The sequence below is a fragment of the Artemia franciscana genome, chromosome 18, assembly GCF_032884065.1.
Source record: "Artemia franciscana chromosome 18, ASM3288406v1, whole genome shotgun sequence".
Taxonomy (NCBI): domain Eukaryota; kingdom Metazoa; phylum Arthropoda; class Branchiopoda; order Anostraca; family Artemiidae; genus Artemia; species Artemia franciscana.
Genome location: NC_088880.1, coordinates 5,725,525 through 5,747,125, shown reverse-complemented (window position 1 = coordinate 5,747,125; position 21,601 = coordinate 5,725,525). Strand labels below are relative to the sequence as shown.

Below are 21,601 nucleotides of genomic sequence, written 5' to 3'. Positions count from 1 at the left end.
TAATGTAATTCAGTTTTACTTTGAGCCATTTCCGCCCCCACAAAAAGCCCTTGTGCTTGCCTGAATCATTTCTCTCACTCTCTAACGTCGTTACCCCTTCCTTTTTTAAATCGTCCCCCACCCTAGAAAAAAACCGACGCAATTTTCATGGAATGAACATATTGAACAGAAAATTGAAGATGAGATTCGATGGTTAAATATCCTCGATAGTTGAAAATCTCCGAATTCCTGAATCCCGAAACAGCACATTCTGGTAAATTGAAAGTAAACTAAATAATGAACCTGCTTTTTTTGGGGGGATACCCTGTAAAGCACTAAAATAATTTTAGAAGTAGAATTCTTACAGATGGTGAGATTTGAAATACCCCCTCCCCTCAATTTAAACCTACTAAACCTTTGACCCTTACCAAAAATAAGTAAAAGTGATAATTTTAAATTATGTTTGAAAAAAAAAACTAAAATTTAAATTAAACTAAAACCACTATTAACGTTTAAGAAATAGAGCTGTGCTGAAAGTGTTGAAGTAAGAATTTGTTATTGTTGTTGTTGGTTTACAGTGGGAATTAAATTTGACGGCAACCAAAGCAATTAATTTGAGTGATATAAGACCAAAGATTAATGTGTATATGACTTTAAACGTCAAAAATTTGGCAAATTCTAGATTTTAGCATTGAAGCTGAGCATTAACAACAGTCCAGTTGTGAAAGCCCAAAATATGCGATTACATGATTATATTTTGAGATTTTATAAAATCATTCCAGTGAATCTTCAGCTGGGTATTGAAAGCTAGGGTATTAATTAGCGTGGTAATTACCAGGACTAGCGGCATTATTAGTGACGGAGCCAAGAAGCCCGTAAAAAAAGAAGCATGTTGGTGCACCCACTCACCCGACAACCGCTTTTTTTCAGTTTTGTTTTCATATGTCTGTGATGGTAAAAGAACAGTTTGATGGTAGGTGGATGGACAAACTCATTAGTAATCCTCGATTTTGGATAATTGTCAAGGAACATTACGGACCGATTTGGACGTTGTCTGGCTAATATTAGGAAATACTAAAATGCTTTAAAGAACCTAGAATCCTAGAACTTACCAGTTAAACATTTTTGCACTTGAACGGATTCTACTTTAGCTGTATGCCCTTTCCCCCTTCCCCCAGAAAACCCCTTATCACTACAGAAAACATAGACTACTCAAGTACATTACATGCTAAGTATGTTTAGCTAAGTTCGGTCAAGTTCATGCAAAATACATTTTTCAATTCGTTTCCTGCGACAAGATGTTAAAAATTTCAGCCTTGGTTTAGCCACACACCCTTTATGTTCTGGTTTTCTTTTCTTTCTTAAATTATTATTTCGTATTTTCATTTAATTTTATTGCTTTATTCTCTTTTTATTTTGTAATCTAGTTCATTTTATATAATTTATTATTGTAATTTTTTAGCTTTTTTCGTAATATTATTAATAAAAAATTTTCTTTCTATTATTTTGTTATGATAGCCTCTTTAATATGAGCTTCGTTGTCCTATTCGTAGACCAAAAAGGCTCGATTTTCTTTAAAATAAAACCTTGTTTACTAAATTTCCTACGTGAGTCAATTGGTTAAATTTTAACAGTATACTAAAAGAAAATAGTTGAGCACTTAGAAAGGAGCGTCAATTCATGAAATCCAGGGGCACTCCAATGGGTGTTCCCTACCCTCAGCAAGATAGACTGAGAACTTTTTGGTGTTGATGCTTTTAAAACGATTTAATCGGGCACAATATCAGGCACAATGAGACAGTTTTAAATAAATATATAAATAAAAACAAGGTTCCGATTTTATAACAATTCTCTGATTAGTTCGTTCACCAGATCCACTATATCGTCTAAATCACTCGACCTTGAGTTTCTCTCACTTTCCTCGGGAATATCTAGCGGCTTATCCGTAACAAAACTTCGCATCATACCTTCGGTTATGTTGAGATAAGGAGCTGATTCCCTAGCAGTCCAAGAAAGATCCCTTGCTAACACATCAAATCCAAGGGCTGATCGAGCTGATTTTCGGAATAATACCCATAAGTGATTAACTATATATTTTTTAGCACAATACATACTATTTGAAATATCACTTGCACGTTGAAACGTATCGAAAGCTATGTTTCCGAAATCGATTATCGGATTACCCGTTCGAGATACTGGCACCTCTCTTGTCTCACTTAGGGGCATTGATCTGCCTTCAAGTATGTCAGGAAGGGACCCCGATGCAGGACTTCCTGGCAAAAGTCCAAAAGTAGATAGCATAAAAGAGCGACCAAGATTTTCTACTGTCTCAATTAACCGTTTGTCTTCTTCGTCATCTTCTGGGTCTGATTTGAGTGAATTACCTTGAGCTGATGCAAAATACTTTTTAATGTATCTTTTTCCAAAGGCAAAGCCAACTTCAGGCCAGGTTGTCATTGGAGGCTCTTCAACAGGGTCAGCACTAAAATATTCAGCTGATGAGTCAGCTGGTGTTGTCTCAAAGTTACTATCAGTCTTTCTCTTAGTCAAGTGGTCCAGAAGCCCTGAAACCCCTGCATTTACTAAACTATCAAACACAGAACTGCTGGGTGTACTACTGATCATGCTGGAGAATGCGTTGAGGAAAGACGAACGCCTTGCCCGTCTTTGAGGGAAAAACGACCTCATTAAATCGGTCTGTCGTGCTCTGTAGAACAAATGTTCGGCAAAACAAAACCCTACATCCAACTCTTCTGGATAATTTTCTTGCAGACCTTGATAGTTGTCAACAGCTCTTCCAAGTCTGAGTCTTTCTAAAAAAGGTGTAACTTCTATACGAGATACTGCTCCAAGAAATGTGTTTGCATAGGGACCGTCAAGTCCAAAGCGTCGAAATAGAGCTCTTACAGGGGACAAATTCATATATATAGGTTTTCGTGCTTTTTGTACCACCGCATCGTTGATAATATTGGCATTCTCAAAGTTGTTCATAGCGTCAATTGCTGCGTGAGTCGACTCCTCCTGCTTGGAAGTCCTGTAAGAAAAAGGCCTATTTTTATAATTTGTTCGGAGATTTTATTCTTATTTGACATAAATTTATATAGACATAAAATAAAACCGGATTGTATTGAGGGAGGAGATTCCTCAGCTCAGCCATCTCGGGTGCAGGTATGCAGAAAAGCCCAAATAGAATGCAATTTATATTATAAGCTTATCAAACAATATTCCCACAAATATTCATGTTTATTAATATGGTTCACCGTCGTAGGTAAACAGTATATAATAAGCCATTTTCATAGGGGCCCTGATGTTACTACTACTACTACTAACAACTCACCGTAACCACAAGCCATCTGAGGCCAGCACAACTACACACTCTCCTCTTCCATCCCAATCTCTGCAAAACCTCCCTCTTTACAACCTCCCAGGAAGTCCCGATTCCCTTAAATTTTTCCTCACGACATACTACCACCTCAACCGAGGACGACTCAATCGAGGATCTTTGGCAATCTGTCATACTTCATCCACAGAACGTGCACTAGCCATCGCAACCTTTTTCTAATTAAAGCCCGAGAAAGCCAGATTGAGCCACACTTTTCGTACAGCCTACTGTTTAAAATACGTTCAGTCAGCTGGGTAACCAAAATCCTGATGTTGGAATCACATTAGTCCGTCTGACCGAATTTCCTTGCTCTTTTAAGAATAATTCTTATTTTTTCAAAGCCCCATTTGCTGCACAACTACTATTCCCATTTGATAGCCAACACTTGGGCCCATTTAATTTTTTTCGTAACTCCCTAATCTTTTTTATTTATTTTTTTAGCTTTAAACTAAACGTATTTCAAACACTAGGCTGAACAAAAAGTATGGATCAATCCCCACGTATGGTTTTCTATTGAAAGGGCAACTGGTTTACATCAGTACTCCAACTTCGGTAACAGGACCTCAAAACTCTTGGCCTATCCTGCAGTCACTTCCCAATTCCAATAATTATGTGTCTGTTTCTATTCCAGTCTCTAATCGTTTCCCAGAAGGTTGAACAAAAGTGATTTTTCCAGATTATTGAAGCTGAGATGAGAACTACTAGTCCTAAGGCCACTCAAAAAATCGATGAGATGAAATATTAAAGCTATTGGTTGATCTGTGATGAAATATTGAAAGCTATTAAAGATATTGGTTGATGTAACCGAATAGGAAAGCTTTGAAGAAAAGAGCAAGATTTCTGACTTTTGAGAATACAGAGTTGTCAGTATCTATCATATACCATAATAAAATGATCAAAAAAATAAGAAGATGAATTTTAACCACCATAGTTTACAAATTATTCCAAAAATACTTTTTAATTCTTCCTTTGAATAAAATAAGGTTTTCAGACAACCCAACACTCCATCATTGCCAAAGACAAAATAAGTGGAAAGGTTGGATTACAGTGTTCGAAAGAAAGATTTTAGATCACAGTTTGCTCCCAGACAGAAAGCACCACAGCAAAAAAATTAAAATTGAAAGAAAAGAGTAATGTACTTTAAGTTGTCTCATTGAAAAGAACTATAAGAAGTGTAATGGAAGGTAACTCAAAAGATAGTATAAATGAAGATAAACTGGAAAGCTGACAAACCCGAGCATAAATTTTTAAGTAAAAAGAGTATTCCTGTTTTAAAACTTATAAGAAGGAACGTCAAGCGTCTCAATCCAAATATTGTTCTCAGCATCCATGTTGCCATTGTCTTTTTCTGGAAGAGATATGGATGTATATCAGTATCCAGGACCTCTTATTTAATGTTTAAGTGTCAAACTTTGGTCACATGTAGAAAGAGAGAATTTATCTATTTTGTATAAAAATGATATGTTGACTGCTCATAAATTCGGTATAAAGCCAAATATTTTGATCTACTAAGGGGGAAGCGTCATCGTTTCCAATTCATGTTTTTTCCAAGTCCCTAAAAGACTGGTGAAAAATCCCTACAAAAGCAATTATTAATAAGAAATTCCTAAAATGGTTAAAATCCCTAGAAAACCCGTTATCAATGGCAAGACTCCGAAAATGGTGATGGAATATCCCGAGAAATGGCCGTTATCTATTGCAAAACGCTTTTATAAATCATTCGCAAAAGTATTTTTGTCAAAAAGGAGAAAAAAGAACATTATATGAAAATGGACTGTAAAGAATTTTTGACGAAGAGGATATAATTTCAGATGAATAAAGAGCAACAAGTACTTTTGGGTTAAAAAAGGAAAATTTCCAAAGTCTAGATCGGGATCTTGAGCCTGAAAAACATGCCCTGACGTTACACACACATAGGATGGTTCATTTGGTATGAACTGGGGGTTTAGTGCGAGAGAATACAATTGAAGGGAAGACTTAAAACTTAATTTCCAAGGTTTTGCCCTCCACATAGACACACGGGGTAATAAGTCTCTGGAAGGAAATTTAATGAAAAAATACGCCCTGACGTTACACACACATAGGATGGTTTATTTTGTAGGAACTGGGGGTTTCGGGCGAGAGATACAATTGAAGGAAATACTTAAAACTCAATTTCCAAGGTTTTGCACTCAACATTGACACATGGGGTAATAAGTCCCTGGAAGGAAATTTAATGAAAAAATACGCCCTGATGTTACACACACATAGGATGGTTTATTTTGTAGGAACTGGGGGTTTCGGGCGAGAGAATACAACTGAAGGAAATACTTAAAACTCAATTTCTAAGGTTTTGCCATCCACATAGACACACGGGGTAATAAGTCCCTGGAAGGAAATTTAATGAAAAAATACGCCCTGACGTCACACACACATAGGATGGTTTATTTTATAGGAGCTGGGAGTTTCGGGCGAGAGAATACAATTGAAGGAAATACTTAAAACTCAATTTCCAAGGTTTTGCCCTCCACATAGACACACGGGGTCCCTGGAAGGAAATTTAATGAAAAAATACGCCCTGACGTTACACACACATAGGGTGGTTTATTTTGTAGGAACTGGGGGGTTTCGGGCAAGAGAATGCAATTGAAGGAAATACTTAAAACTCAATTTCCAAGGTCTTGCCCTCCACTTAGACACATGGGGTAATAAGTCCCCGGAAGAAAATTTAATGGAAAATCGTTTAAACAAAAAGGAAAACAGCCTTTTTGAGAAATGAGGGGTGTCGCTCGTGCACAATGCTATTTTTGTCATTTAAATAAAAAAAACGGATTTTAAGAGAAGATATAAAATAATTTAGAGCTGAATACATTTTTGAAGAGGTGTTAATTTCTTTCACTGTTGTCACTAACAGGAGCTCTCATTATTTCTGTTGGGTGGGGGAATGCTTCTCAACATTTTTTTTGTTAATCATTTTAGTCACAGCTCAACTTCTAAGAAAAACCTTTCTTAAAAAGACCAACGAAAAATGTTACGTTTATCATTCCTTCTTTACATAACAAAAACTTATGATGGGAAATTTTCTTCACAAGCCGCGTGGCCTAATTATGCAATTTCGCCACGGCACACTCTCTGGGAACAGGAAATGTCGCGGGTGGATTTCCAAACTCTTGGGAAACTTAAATGTTGGTACGGTACACTGCTTTGGAGCCACGTGCGGATCCAGGGGGCCGAGGGACCCCTCCCATCCCACAATATTTTCGGGCGCCCTTGATCCTCGTTTTTTCTGTGTTTCACTTTTTTAAAGTAAATTTGTCAACTTGGTCAATTATTGGCACCTTTGTCACATCTCCCCCCAAGATTTTGCTTATTGGCGCTCTAGTCACATTGGGACCCCCAAGATTTTGCTTTAGATGTGCCCCTACTTGGAACAGGGATGGAACTTACAAACTCTTGACAACTGCTAGGTTGTAATTGGATTTGCGATTCAATTCAGAAGCGGAATCAAGGACTTTCGTAAAGGTATGTTCTTGGTAATAGACGTGCTAGTATCTTAACAATCTAGAAGATTAACGTGGTTGTATCTTAGTCCGATAGCATTCTATGGAATTTTTATAAGAGATAGGTTTTCCTATAGCTGTCTCAGGGAACATTACCTATCGTTCCACTTTCATTTCGAGTCCTGGGACAAATAGCCTATGAATCCATAGACTAGCCTAGAAATCAGCCTATAAATTTCACCTTTTTAATTCTGTGAATCAAACACTTATAAAATGAAAGCAATATTTTTCGAACTTGCAAACTCAAGTTTATTGAGACTCAAACAACTAGTGAAAAATAATTTTCACTGTCAAAAATGGCCTTAAGTTCCTTTCACTTTCCTCAGAAACCATCAGTGGCTCATCCGTAACAATTTTTAATAACTACACAAATTTTCCACTTTGATGCTTTTGTCTTATCTCCTTCAGATAACTATTGACACTTTATTGGCACCTAAACTAGTTATATCAAACACAAACGCCAGGTCAAGAGAAGGGTCACCAGAAGAGGTGATCAAAGAAGGGTTAAGAGGAGGGTCACCAGAAGATGTGACCATAGAAGGGTCAAGAGGAGGGTCACCAGAAGAGGCGACCAAAGAAGAGTCAAGAGGAGTGTTACCAGAAGAGGCGATCAAAGAAGGGTCAAGAGGAATATCACCAGAAGATGTGACCATAGAAGGGTCACAAAAAAGAGGCGAACAAAGGAGGGTCACCAGAAGAGGTGACCAAAGAAGGGTTAATTAGAACATCCAAGAAAGGGAGCTTTCTTGAATCTTCCAGTTCTATTGTGAATTCAAATCAAAAGAGTTCAAATGTGGCAAAAATTCTTTTAGAGAGTCCTGACCATGTTCCCAAACAGCAAGAATACCATCAACGAAGCGAAACCAGAGAGAAAGTTTTAAGGGGAAACTATTCAAAGCAGATTGTTCTATGAAATCAATGTGAAAATTTGCCAAAAAAGTAAATAAAACAGTGTCCATGGGTAGGCCCTTGATTTGAAGGAAAATTTTTCTCCGAAATTAAAATCAAAGAGAACTTGTTGCAAAAACGTCCAAGCGTCATTATTGTGTCAATTTCCAAGGTTTCATAACCTGACCAAGCAGAATTTTCCTCTAGTTTTCTTTGTAAGGTCTGTTCAAATTTATGGGCATCGGATGAAGTGTACATGGAAACTGCATAAAAACTAGATAAGACAGTTTTTTCTGTTATGCTTGGATTTTCAGCTTGTCAACAAGATCTATGGAATTTTTTATATAAGATTTCTGTGTGATTAGAAGAAGTTTAAAAATTGTGGCTGAGAACTTTCCTAAACCTGTAGCTGGAGAACTGTAGCACGCTACGATAGGACGTAACGGAGTATCCTTCTTATGGATTTTAGGTAGACCATAAAATTTTGGGGTTGGGAAACTTTTGGGGTAGAATTTTCTTTAAATTTCAGGGGTGATTAGTCTATTGTTTCATAAAATTACTAATTCTTTTCTCAACTGCTGTGTGTATTTATTTGTGGGATCAGTTTTTATTTTTTGCAGGTATTTTAATCCATGAATGGCATTTATTTTATTTTGATAATCTGTAGAATCCGTAATCACAACTGTTTCCTTTGACCGCTCTAGTAATTACTGTATTTTTATCTCTTCAAATTTTGGAGGATTTTAATTTCTTCCTTTGATTGAGTTGAAAGCGACAATGACGGCTTATAATCAAGAACACTTTATTATTTCTCCTCTGAGTAGGTCTGGATTTTCAACCTCACCATGAGAGCTAACAATACCGGACTCCACACTCGTAATAATTTCTGATATATTTACGTGTGTCTGAGCCATAGCAAATTTAGGTCCTGCGGGTCCCGCAAGTATTTCGGGTCTACATCGCTAATGTATTAGGTTCAATTATTCTGCAGATTATGTAGTGAGAATTGTTTCTTAAATTTACACTTTCCAAACACTTTGCCCCCCCCCAATCCCTATTGTGCAAATGTATTGCATGTCACTTTTCCTTTGTCACTTTGTCATACTTTTCCTTTGTCACTTCTTCTTGTCTTGTCCCACGCTAAGCTGTTTCTATAATGCGTCAATGAATGAACAACTTGAGCGGTAGGGTGTTTATCATACAATTACCATGAAGTCGAATAAAGAAAACACATAGAATAGTGTCGTCAAATTCGGAGGCTTCATCTGCCATACCACTACCAGAAGCTCATGCCTAATTAGATGGCCATATCAAGAGCAAAAAAGTAGGCTTTCAATGTATTTTTTCGAAACTTCTGTAAAACCGCCAAGCACTAGGTTTTAATTCACCTTTTACAGCCTAGATGTCCCTTGGACATTATATAATAATACTGACAGCAATTTGATATATCCTTATTTACTGTTATTTGCATAACCTGCTACTGTTAGACAGAAGGTAACATTATATTTTCCAAGAAAGTATTGTTGTTGTTAGTTTACTTTGACAGGTAGTGTCGAAACTTCTGAGACAAATCAAGGCTGATTTAATAGTTATTGACACCCTAATAGACATCATTCGATTTCCATTAACTTGTTATTTCCATGGTTTCTATATAATTTGCATCTCTTATTATTTTCGAATTTTTTTTCTACCATACCTTCAACCTTTTTGATTGCCTCGTTTCTCCAGAAATTTCCCAACCAGCCCCCCCCAAAAAAAAAAAAAATACTAATACAATTATTTACGGAATGTTAATTTATTTGCCTTTTTTGTTATTTTGTTCTACCATACCTTCAACTTTTTGAATGCCCCTTTTCTGTGGCAATTTTCCAACCAGACACCTTCCATCCACAAAAAATCTACTACAATGTTCATTTTCTCAACATTAAAAAAGATATTTAGCCTCCTCTGTATATACAATGTCATGTCTAAAAATGTATCATAACAAAACTTTAATTTATTGACGAATCTATTCGCTTATTTATGATAATTAACTTAAATTTGATTATTTTTCAATTTAATTCAAATTATTTTTGATTAACTTTCCTTGCTCTAATTTACATTAGAATTACTATTTTATTAGTCAATTCATAAATAAAATTTTCAAATATATTGGATTGAATTCTGACTCAACTTTTGGCCAAAAATCAAAAGGGCCCATATCACGGTGAAAAACAAATTCACGGAGTTCTAAATCAATCTTGACTCAGAAACTAATATATGTTTTTTGTGATAAAGAAGAAGGGGGAGGGTAAAAAAGGCATATGACCACAGGCAAATCATGGTGCTTTTCAAAGTGACAGTCCATTTGTTTCTTTAGTCTGATCAACTTTTGTCTTTGTTATTACTTTTGCGTTGCCCCCTGTCCACTAACTCTTGCTTGTATGCCATATCTGAATATAGTTCTTCTATTGTTAAAATCACTGTTATGGTGGACAGGAGTTGAACTAAAGCATTTAAACTTTATTTAGGGTTATAACTATTAAAAAAAAATTTGAGGAGGCTTCTCTCCACCAGTTCCTCCATATACCTTACTGCTAAATTTTTAATGTTGCAATGATCAAATATTTGTTTTTAGTTTTCCTAATGTCACGGGCTTTCGAGTAAACCTGACAAACGAGAAATACTACTACAGGAAGCGGATTTATTTTCTCTTCCACCTGACCAGTTCTCAACAAAACGAATCAAAAGAACATACTCGTAGAAAGTGTTATATACAGATAGTTTTGATCTAATGGTTTGTTGATGACATTCAGAGCTGTTCCTAGGGTTGGTTGGTGCCCAGGGAAAAATTAATTACAGCGCTCCCTCCGACTCAAATATACTTAAAATGAACAGAAATTGCTATCAATTATTAAATAAACCCGAAAAAATAGATGTTTATATAATGAGATTAAACGTAAACATAATAGATATTATAGTCGATGAACATATATATAGTCAAATAAACAAATACTAAAATGAATCATCATGTCCAACTTGAAATGAATAGAAATTGCGACCAGCAAGGGTAAGGCTACTGTCCTCTTAAAGACTATGGCATCATTTGCGGTTTACCGAAAACGATTTCAAATTTTGAGATCATATTTTAATGTGTCAAAACATCAAAAGTACCACAAAAAGAATCTCAATGCTAATCAAGGGTTATAATTAGTGTACTACACCCCTTCTCTCTCCAAGACACAAAACAGTTTATTTTATTTATCTTATTGGAAACAATTTGAGTTTTATTTTTGAACTAGATATCTTCAAATGTATGGACATAATTTTTCTATATTAGACAAAGCAGAACCCTGTTTAACGTCTGTTTAACGTCGACTGTTTAACGTCGGACCCGTGCTGCGAAAGCTGAAGAACGGAAAAGCTGCTGGAGTTGACAGCCCACAACCTGAGCTGTTGGAATATGATGCTGCGATCGTAGCGAAACTTCTACTAGAAATTCTGAATTAGATTTGGGAAAATAGGAGTGTCTACACTAACTGGAAGAAAGGGGCCATTGTTAAACTTTTAAGAAAGATTGTACCGTTAACTTTAACAGTTGGCGAGGTATCACCTCGCAGTCCGTAGGAAGTAGTCCTATGACGAATACTCCTCAACCAAATTCGGTCAAAAATTGATGTAATCCTGAGGAACGATCAATGTGGTTTTTTGGCCAGGCAAATCCTTTGCTGATTTAATTTTTAGTTTAAAAATACTGATTGAATAATCGAACAGATGACAGACTGAAATATTAATAGCGCTTATTGAACTTTTAATGGATTTTGGTTATGTCCATAAAGAATCTCGATGATATAGCGGCACTCTGGCCTCCCGGGAAAGATTATTAGCATTATTGTGGCTCTATATAATGATATGCTGGGTGCTGTTAGAACTGACGATTGTTCTGCAAGTTCATCCCTGTGGACCTGTCACTTTGTTGGAGGGATTCAGTTGAATAAAAGCTACACCGTCTTATATTGTGATTATGCTGATGACTTGGTGCTCCTTTATCATCTATTAGAAGAGTTACAACAGAATATGACAGAACTCACAAATACATCCGAAAAAGTTGGATTGTCAATCAGTGCCCTTAAAAAACGTGCGTCATGAACAACAACATAAATACAAAGCCGGACTGTCCACAGAATGTTTGTTCCTATGAGCTAGAGAAAGTTGTAGAATTCAAACATCTTGGAAGCCTCATAAATTGTGACAGAAGCCCGGAGCGAAAATTGGCTACACGCATTAAAATAAAAATGTCCAAAAAGAGAATAAAAAAAAAATAATCAAAACTCATAAACAACAGTTGCTGATACAGATAAATAAATAAATGTTAAAACGAGTAGAAATTAAACAAAACGATCAGAAATTAATACAAACAGGATTTTGGCTGCTGTAACGCTCTTCTGTAAGCCCTCCGAAGGATTTCATTCCACTTATGTTTCGTAGATTTGAATAAATCGCTGGTTAATAGTAAAATTAGATTAGAGAATCACATAGTTAGTAATTATTAATTTGATTTAATTTCTGGGGTAGATGCTCCTCGTTTCATTTTATTTATTTTTATTTGTTTTTTTGAATTTATTGGGAGTTTTGTTTTTGTTACTATAAGGAGAGTTGAAGAGCAATCTTTTTATTCCAGTATCTGGAGATAGTATTGTTAATTTATAGTTGAATGTATAAGCCCACACACGAGTTTTTCTCACCGTGAGTCATTAATTTGATAGTTTTGTGAAAACCTTTCCTATTGATTAATAAAGAACTTGAACTTGACAACTGCAATTTGAACATTCTAAATTGTTTTTTAACATTCAAGTTTTTTTAATTTTGAACATTCAAAATGTTTAAAATTTGGGTTTTGAACTTTCTTCCTTTAATTTTTCTTGAGGTTGGCAAATGCATATTCAAGATGGCTGGCTTACTTAGACTCTCCAAAGCCTAGTGGCGTATAGGGCTGTAATACTTAACCTCCACGTCAAATGATCCTGAGCCATAGACCACAGTTCATTGAGAGATGATTGTAGAACTCTTGCTTCATCTTCAAGGGGACAGCCGATTGTGATCCATTGTCTACCTCTTTCTGGGGGCTCAGAAAAATTCAGAACCAATCTTCATACATAAGTCGTCCTTGTCGGATTCTTGTAACTTTATGACCTTACCAGCCGTCCTTGTAAATACAGTATCATCATCGTCTAAGTCGTTGCTTAGTTGACGCTGTTTGGTGAGAGATTTCTCTTGGTTTCTAGGTCCAACTTTTCGCAAGTATTCTTTTCAGGCAACTGTTCTCAAATCCAAGTAACGTTTTCTCTACAGATCTAGATGGGCTCCAGGATTTACAACCATATGTTAATATGGAGATCACACATCTGTTGAACAGCCACAGCTTCAAAAAGTTCTTTCTAGAACTCCATTAGTTATTTCATTGAGAGAATTCTTCACTTTAATCAGTGATTCAAGCATGATCTCTCAATCACGAGTGCCATTCGGAGTTAATGTATCATCTAGATGAGCTAGGCTTTTTTAGTTAGCTCTTCAGTATTCTGTTGCATATCTTCTGTGAAATGAGCAGCAAAAGCTATCCCATTGGCAAAGTCCCGGCTATCAAATTAAATCTGAGGATTCAATTGCACCCTGCCACATAACTTGCAAGATCTTAAAACGAAGTCTCTGGCAATTAAGATTGAATACAAAAGGCATCCTTTCCTCACACCAGATTCAAAAGCCAATCTTTCCATGTCCGTTTTCAGTCTGTACGGCAAGCTACTACCCTTCATACAGGGCTTTGATCTTCTTCATAGCTTTCTTAAGAATTCCACAAAACCAAAGAACTGTCCACAGCGCTCCAGTTATATCACTTAAAAGTCCCAGAAAGTTTCAATTTAAAACCCTCTTCTTCAGATATTTTACATTACCCTTTTGACAACCTGAGTACACGCATTGGCTTTTTATTTAATTTAAAACCTCCTCAATATTCCCTAAAAAATCGCTATGGTGGATACGCTCTTTTGATAGCCTGGATGCGTCCTTCGATTTAGTTTCACATTCCCGCTACTCCTAAGATGAACATTTTGATTGGGTGACAAGATTGCTACGTGTCCCTACAAAAAAGGCCCAGAAACTGAAATGTAGATTCGACACCTGATGTGTCACCAGCGACTCTGGAGGATCTTTATCTTTTTTAAAATGCCTTTCGATTTCGTTCAACGTCAACAAAAACATTCCCAGGAATTTTCAATTAACTGACCTGAACTTCTCCTGAGGTATTGCAGAAACGCCCTTTGACAAATTAGATGGACATAGTATATTTTTGTGTCCCATCGCAAATATGTCCCTTTGACAACCTGGATGCACATGGCTTCTTTTGCTTTACACAAATAATCCCGGAAAGTTTCATCTTAAGACTTAAACCCATAAAAGAGATTTAGCTCATATACCCTTTGGACAAACTTGATGCAAATAAGTGTATTTTCATATAGCTCAACATCTCACTGGACATTTCTCAATAGCTTCTACATAATGTACTAAATCTTCCTGAGATATTGCAGATACAACCTTCTGACAAACTGGATACATACTGTATAATGTCTTTCAAATTATTTCATCATTCCCCTCAGAACAATTTGAAAGTTCTACTCTTATCACCTTGATCATTCCAGATATTTTGCAGATATACCTAGTGTTGGGCGATAATTTGATTAAACGATATATCGATATTTATACTTTCGATATTCAATAATCAACATATCGATTTCGATATTTCAGATCAATTTTTTGCTCAAATTTACTCTTGGTTTTGCCGAAGTTTAATAACAAAAATTGTAATTAAAGAGTATTTTGCACAATTTTTTCCAGAGCCATAATAACGTACAAAAAATGCAAAAAATTGCGTTTACATGAATCAATATCATAAAAACCCAGATTTGGAATTATTCGGGCTCGGCATAAAGAAAAATTAACTACTGGCTATTATTGGTTATCCAAAATCAGTAACATGTCAATATATTCCCCTGAGAATTTGTTCTTCCTTTCAGTGATTAAATAAAAAATATGTTTTTTCAAGAATAATCAAGGAGCAACATTAAAACTTAAGAGAACAGAAACCATTCCATATATGAGGGGATAACCCTTCCTCAATGCTTCACTATTCATGCCAAAGTTTTTTTGATTAAAAAAATTATTGTTCTAAATAACGACCTTTCAGAAGTTGTTCTTAAAGAATTGGGGCAAAAGTCAAAAGTTAGCGTAAAGAGTGAGGCATTGAGGAACAGACATCCCCCTTGATATACGGGAAAATTTCTTTCCGTTTTAAGGTTTAATGATGCTCCTTTCTCTTAGTTGAAAAAAATGTTTTTTTTTCGATTTCTGATCATTTTTCAAATAATGCCGAAAAATCTGCCTCTTCCTTCTATGGAAAATCCCACCCCATGAAAATTACTTCTGGGAAATCCCCCCTCTTAAGATCCTCCTTCCCCCAGATAATCCCATCCCTGCTTAAAATTACCGCCAAAAATTTATGGCGGAAAATACCACCTGGAAAATTCGATCTAACCTACTTTCATTTTAAAAAAGACTTGTTTTTTTTATATTTCTTGTCATTTTTCAGATCATGCCGGAAATCCTCCATCAGTGGAAATTTTTCCTAGAAATTTTCCCCTCCAAATATTCAATGGAAAGTGTCTCCCGTGGAAAACTAGGTTAAATTAGTTAGGTAAAAATTTTCCTCGGGCAATTTCTTCGGAATATCTCCGCAGGTAAAATTGAATTGGAAAAGAGAAAGTAAGTCAAATAAAAAGAATAATTCTGATAAATTCCCTAGTGTAAAGCTTCCCTTCAAAAGTTCCCATTCGGAGACTTCCCTCCCAAAAGAAAATTATCCCCTCGGAAAATTTCCCCCATAGAAAAGTCCCCCTCCCCAAAAGATGTCTTCCCAATAAAAAGAATTCAATTCTTGAAGAATTGGGCAAAAAGTCCAAATTCGGCGTAAAGAGAGAGGTTTTGAGGACAGGGTATCCCCCCTCATATACGAATAATTTATTTTCGTTTTAACGTTGCTCATTACTTTAAACTGAAAAATCTTTTTTTTAATTTAATGTCTGATCGCTTTTCAAATAATCCTGGCGAATCCACCTCTTCCCTCTATAAAAAATCCACCCCTATGAAAGTTCCTCCTGGAATAGTTCCTCCAGCGTAAGATCCCCTTCCCCAGGAAATTCCATCCCTGCTGAAAATTACCCTCGAAAATTTTCTTGCCGACAATTCCGCCTGAAAAATTCTTTTTAGCCTACTTTCATTTGAAGACGATTTTTTTTTAGTTTCTAATCGTTTTCAAACCATACCGGAAATCCTCCCTCTGAAAAATTCTTCCTGTAAATTCTCTCTTCCCATTATCTTAATAGAAAGTTTCTCTTGCGGAAAATTCTCTCGTCCAAAGGAGATTTTATCCCGTGAAAAATTCCCCAATGGAGAATTTCTCCCACGGAAAAATCCCCCCAAAATTTCAATCCCTTAGAAAGTTTTCCCCAGGCAATTTTCCCCGAAATTGACAATTTTCCCAGGCAATTTCTTGAAGCGCTTCCGTTTCTGGTTGACCCTCTTCCTCCACGGGACAAACTAAAAATGCGTAAAATGGACCTGCTTACAAGTAACATAACATATAGAGCGAAGCAGCTGGCAGCTGGGCGAGATCTGTATTCTATATTTATTTCATAAACCTCGCTTGAGGTTTTCTTTTCCTTTTTTTTAGTTTTATCACTCTTTTTTGAGTAAATATAGAATAGAGACCTCACCCCACTGCCCGCAGGGCTCATGAACTAATACGCTTCGCTCTATAGGTAATCTTACCTGTAAGCAAGCCCACTCTATGCATTTTTAGTCTCGTTGGAGGTGGGATTTAAGAAAGCTAAAAAATGGATGCACTTCTTTAATAATAACAAAGAAATAATATGAGATCATCAGATTCTTGCTATATCCAGTAATACACACTTTAGAGTACTTGGAACGAAACTAAACATTTACCCTATCTCTTTTAAACTTTGAGGCCCCGCAACTGCAAACCGATAGTTTGCAGTTGACAAAAACTGAATCTTCACGTACAAAATGAAATAAAACGCTTATTTTTTGAAATGTTGCCTTTCTGGGGCTTTGCTATACATTTGAGTGACTTTGTTACATCGTTCTCTGAAGTGTCACAGCAGACCCCTCTGCCTTTCTATGACGAACAAATAAACATTCAAATGGGGATAAATAGATTTAAAAAGACAGAGTCAAATTTTTCACTGACTAATAAATTAATAGCCAATGTCTAATAAAATAACAGTCATTAATAGCCTATTAAATAAAAAAAACAATTTTTTTTAGCTGAAAGTAAGGAGCGACATTAAAACTTAAAACAAACAGAAATTACTTCGTATATGAAAGGGGCTGCTCCCTCATCAACGCCCCACTCTTTACGCTAAAGTTTGAGTCTGTCTCTTAATTCTGCTTTTTAAAACAGTAAAAAACTTTAGCGTAAAGACCGGGGCGTTGATGAGGAAGCAGCCCCTTTCATATACGAAGTAATTTCTGTTCGTTTTAAGTTTTAATGTCGCTCCTTACTTTCAGCTAAAAAACTTGTTTTTTTCATTTAATTTCTGAACGTTTTTGAATCAATGCATGTTTTGATTTTGGCTCTCCGCAGAGGAATAATTAACACGAAATTTGTAAGTTTTTTTTTTGGCTAAATGGCTTTCTCATAGTTTTGATCGAATGATTTTGAGAAAAAAAGGAACGGTGGAGGAAGCCTAGTTGCCCTGCGATTTTTTGGTTACTTAAAAAGGCAACTAGAACTTTTAATTTTTTACGAATGTTTTTATTAGTAAAAGATAAACGTAACTTATAAATTAGCTTACGTAACGAACTTTTGTAATCTCATGTTTTTATTACATATATGAGGGGTTCACCCCCTCGTCAGTACCTCGCTCTTTACACTAAAGATTAAATTTTGTCCCAATTCATTAAGAATGACCCCTGAATCACAAAAGCCGTAGAATAAATAGTTGAAATCACTAAAAATACTTTAGCGTAAAGAGCGGGGTATTAGGAGGTGAGCCCCTCATATGCGTAATAATTTCTGTTCGTTTTAAGTTTTAATGCTGCTCCTTACTTCCAGTTGAAAAAACTTTTCATATTTATTTTTTCATTGTTTTTTTTTAAATAATGCTAGAAAATCCTGCGCTCCCTTCATGGAAATTTTCCTCCCCCATGACAAATTCCTTGACGGAAAGTTCCCCCAACATATCCCCGTCTTGTCAACCCCTCCCCCAACAAAAAAATCCCCCTGAAAACGTCTGTACACTTCCCAATAAGCATTACTATATGTAAGTACTGGTCAAAGTTTGTAACTTGTAGCCCCTCCCAAGGGGACTGTGGGGGAGTAAGTCGTCCCCAAAGAAATAGTTACAAGGTTTTTCGACTACGCTGAATAAAATGGCTATCTCAGAATTGTGATCCATTGACTTTGGGAAAATAATTAGCGCGGGAGGGAGCCTAGGTGTCCTCCAGTTTTTTTGGTCACTTAAAAAGGGCACTAGAACTTTCATGTCCGTTAGAATGAGCCCTCTCCCAAGATTCTAGGACCACTGGGTCGATACGATCACCCCTGGGAAAAAAAAACAAAAAAAAAACAAACAAATAAACACGCATCCGTGATCTGCCTTTTGGCAAAAAATACAAAATTCCACATTTTTCTAGATAGGAGCTTGAAACTTCAACAATAGGGTTCTCTGATACGCTGAATCTGATGGTGTGATTTTCATTAAGATTCAATGACTTTTAGGGGGGGTGTTTCCCCCTATTTTCTAAAATAAGGCAAATTTTCTCAGGCTCGTAACTTTTGATGGATAAGACTAAACTTGATGGAACTTATATATTTAAAATCAGGATTAAAATGCGATTCTTTTGATGTAGCTATTGGTATCAAAATTCCATTTTCTAGAGTTTTGGTTACTATTGAGCCGGGTCGCTCCTTACTACAGTTCATTACCACGAACTGTTTGATATCGTATGGACTTATCCACCTGCATTGGCAAAGGATGTATTTGCAGCAAGTCGTATATTTGGTAAGGGTGTTAAAAAGCAATTCAATTGGTTTGATTTTCTTTTAACTAATGAATTAATTGAGCAAATCAATACTAAACAACGAGTGGCTCAATAATGAGCAACTCTTGTGCTATTTAGCCTTTAGCCAGGAAAAAGATCAACCCATACAGTGGCGTGGCAAGGGGGCGAGGGGGATGACTTTTATGGGGTGCAACCTTCAAGGGGGTGCCAACATGACTTTTTCGTCAAAAATATGGGTCAATGTTCCTATTACCTGAGCAATTGTTTAGGGTCATGAAACGGTAAAATTCTAGTGAATTGACTTCTTGCTATCTTGGAAAGGGTTTAGGATAGGAAAATGAAACTTTTAGGGATGGGTCTACAGGCTCAATTATGTCCCGGGAAGGTATTTTAAAGTACCCACCTCCACTCCTTCTCCCTCTAGAGGGCCCTGAAATTTGCCTACATGACAGGTCTATACCTATTGAAATTTTGACAAAACAACATTTAAAAAAAAAAAAATAGGAACTGTATTTGTATATCTTTAAAACCTTATAAAATGGAATTGAGCAAAGTTATGAAGCTGAAAAAAAAATTTGTTGTACTTCAATTAAGCAGAAGATCTATTTTGCAAGATTTCAATTTTATAACACACATATTTTTAAAGGTCATCAAAGGTCAGGGCCCTCTAGATGGAGAAGGACTGGAGGTAGTTGCTTCAAAATACCTCCCCGGGACATACTTTAGTCTGTAGATTCATCCCTGAAAGTTCCATTTTCCTAACCTAAACCCTTTCCGAGATACCAAGAAGTCAATTAACTAGAATTTTACCTCATGAAACTATCGTTAATAGATGCATTTTGACTTTTGGAACATCTTTTCTCTCTTGCAAAACTACCACAAACTCACCGTTATTCCCGCCTAAATATCTTGTATTTACACATACAGAATTGCAATCATTTCCGTCTTCGTTGATCGGATATTTGAAATTCCGAATTTGTAATAGTTTAGAAACAAATTTGGGCTATGTATTTGCACATCAGGGGAGTGAAGGGGTAAAGCATAGCATAGATTAAATACTTAAACAACCATTGCTGTATTTAATATATGCTATGCTTTACCCCCCTCCCTAATGTGCAAATATATAATAACTCCATAACGGTGAGTTTGCGGTAATTTTGTAAGAGAGAAAAGATGTTCAAAAAGTTAAAATGCATCTATTAACAAACAATAGTTTGGAACATTGACCAAAAAATATATTGTGATAGTTATGGTGGTAAGAACTGACATTATAGCGGGCACTGAAAACGTTCGCCTTTGGACCTATATCCAAACAAAAGAACAAAAAATACTTGCCTGATTGAAGCCAGAGAATTTAAGTCTTTCCAAGTTGTTGCCGACAAACCATATTCAACAAAACCAAATACTACAAACAGTAATATCCGCATTTTCTGCATTACAAACACTTCGAAGGTGTAAACCCTTATGTTACCCTTGTTTAACCCCCAATTTTACCCTGAGCGGGTAGGCACCTTTAGGCACTTCTTTGACCAAACACTATTGACGCACTGTGCATAAGGCCTTGCAAAGAAAGTAAAATTCTAAAAAAAAAACCGGTCAGTATTTCAGGTTTCGAAGATTCACTGGCAAGCAGACATTAAAGACGGGTAATTAAAATTGGCTGTCTTTACCTCCATTCAATTAAACATATGTTTGCTGTATAAAAAAAAAAAAAATAATAATATGAACCCGTTATGATGAACTTTTTTTGCAAAATATACAGTAGCAGTTTATTTCTCAAGGTTTAATTACGCCACAGATTTTTTAAAATTTATTATCGCATTTCACGATTTTGGTAAAATTCTTGGGCTTAGCAATAATGGGACCTGGTATCTTTATAATAGTAACTTCAACTTAGTAACTTCAAGTAACTTAATAGTAACTTCAAACTTCCCATTTATGTAGCTCCAAGAAACACAACTCAACACCTAAATAAACCTTACTCCCAGACGATCCCATTTGACGTTAATATAAACCCGTTATAATAAACTTTTTAACACATAACCTATAAGACCAAACTGTTTCTCAAAATCAAATGTTTCACAAATGTTTTAAATTTATTATGTCTCTCCACAATTTTATTAAAATTCTTGGGCTTAGTAATAATGTGAATTAATGAAGTTGACATTGTCATGATAGTGGGAGCAGAATTCTCCATTTACGGAGTGCCCAGCTGCAAAGCCCAGCGTCGACATAAAACCTCATTCCAGGCGATGTCGCATAACGTACCTCTTTAAGTTCATTACACGGGAGTATGCTAACATAATAGATTATGCCGAGACAAAATGTTTCCTAAGCTATAATTATGTCACACATGTCTATAAATTTATTTTACCGCTCTCTGATTTTATTAAAATTCAAGGGCTTTCCATGTGTAAATTTCTTCTGTAAATTGTTTATTTTTATTTTGTTTTTATTTTTCCAATCAGAGATTATACATAAACAAATAATTGAAATATTTTTTTTGCAAGAAAATGGCTTGGTCTTAAGGTTTAATTACGCTGCAAAGTTTTTCAAATTTACTTTTTAAATTTTTGATTCTAATGTAAATCCTTTAAGCAGTAAAATGTATTTGTTAAAGTGAGCTCATATCTCTACAATTCTGACAGCTCACCAGTTATACAAATCATAACCATGTAACTGAACATCTACATAAGTC

The 21,601-nt window shown here is 35.8% G+C and overlaps 1 protein-coding gene across 1 annotated transcript; it reads right to left on the bottom strand.

Annotated features, from left to right (window-relative positions):
• Window positions 1-1,718: 1,718 nt before the first annotated feature.
• On the bottom strand, window positions 1,719-20,465 carry LOC136038532 (uncharacterized). The gene is made up of 2 exons (XM_065721638.1): window positions 20,239-20,465; window positions 1,719-3,013 (listed from the first exon to the last, which is right to left on the bottom strand). Exons 1-2 carry the CDS (start codon window positions 20,337-20,339, stop codon window positions 1,819-1,821), a joined length of 1,296 nt encoding a protein of 431 aa, XP_065577710.1. The 5' UTR covers window positions 20,340-20,465; the 3' UTR covers window positions 1,719-1,818.
• Window positions 20,466-21,601: the final 1,136 nt, after the last annotated feature.

Bases quoted from the DNA above. Each gene is read 5' to 3' on its own strand.
- LOC136038532 (XM_065721638.1), bottom strand. From the start codon at position 20,339: ATGCAGAAAATGCGGATATTACTGTTTGTAGTATTTGGTTTTGTTGAA. The intron at 3,014-20,238 runs GCAAGTATTTTT...TTTTTCTTACAG, and splicing joins AATTCTCTGGCTTCAATCAG to GACTTCCAAGCAGGAGGAGT.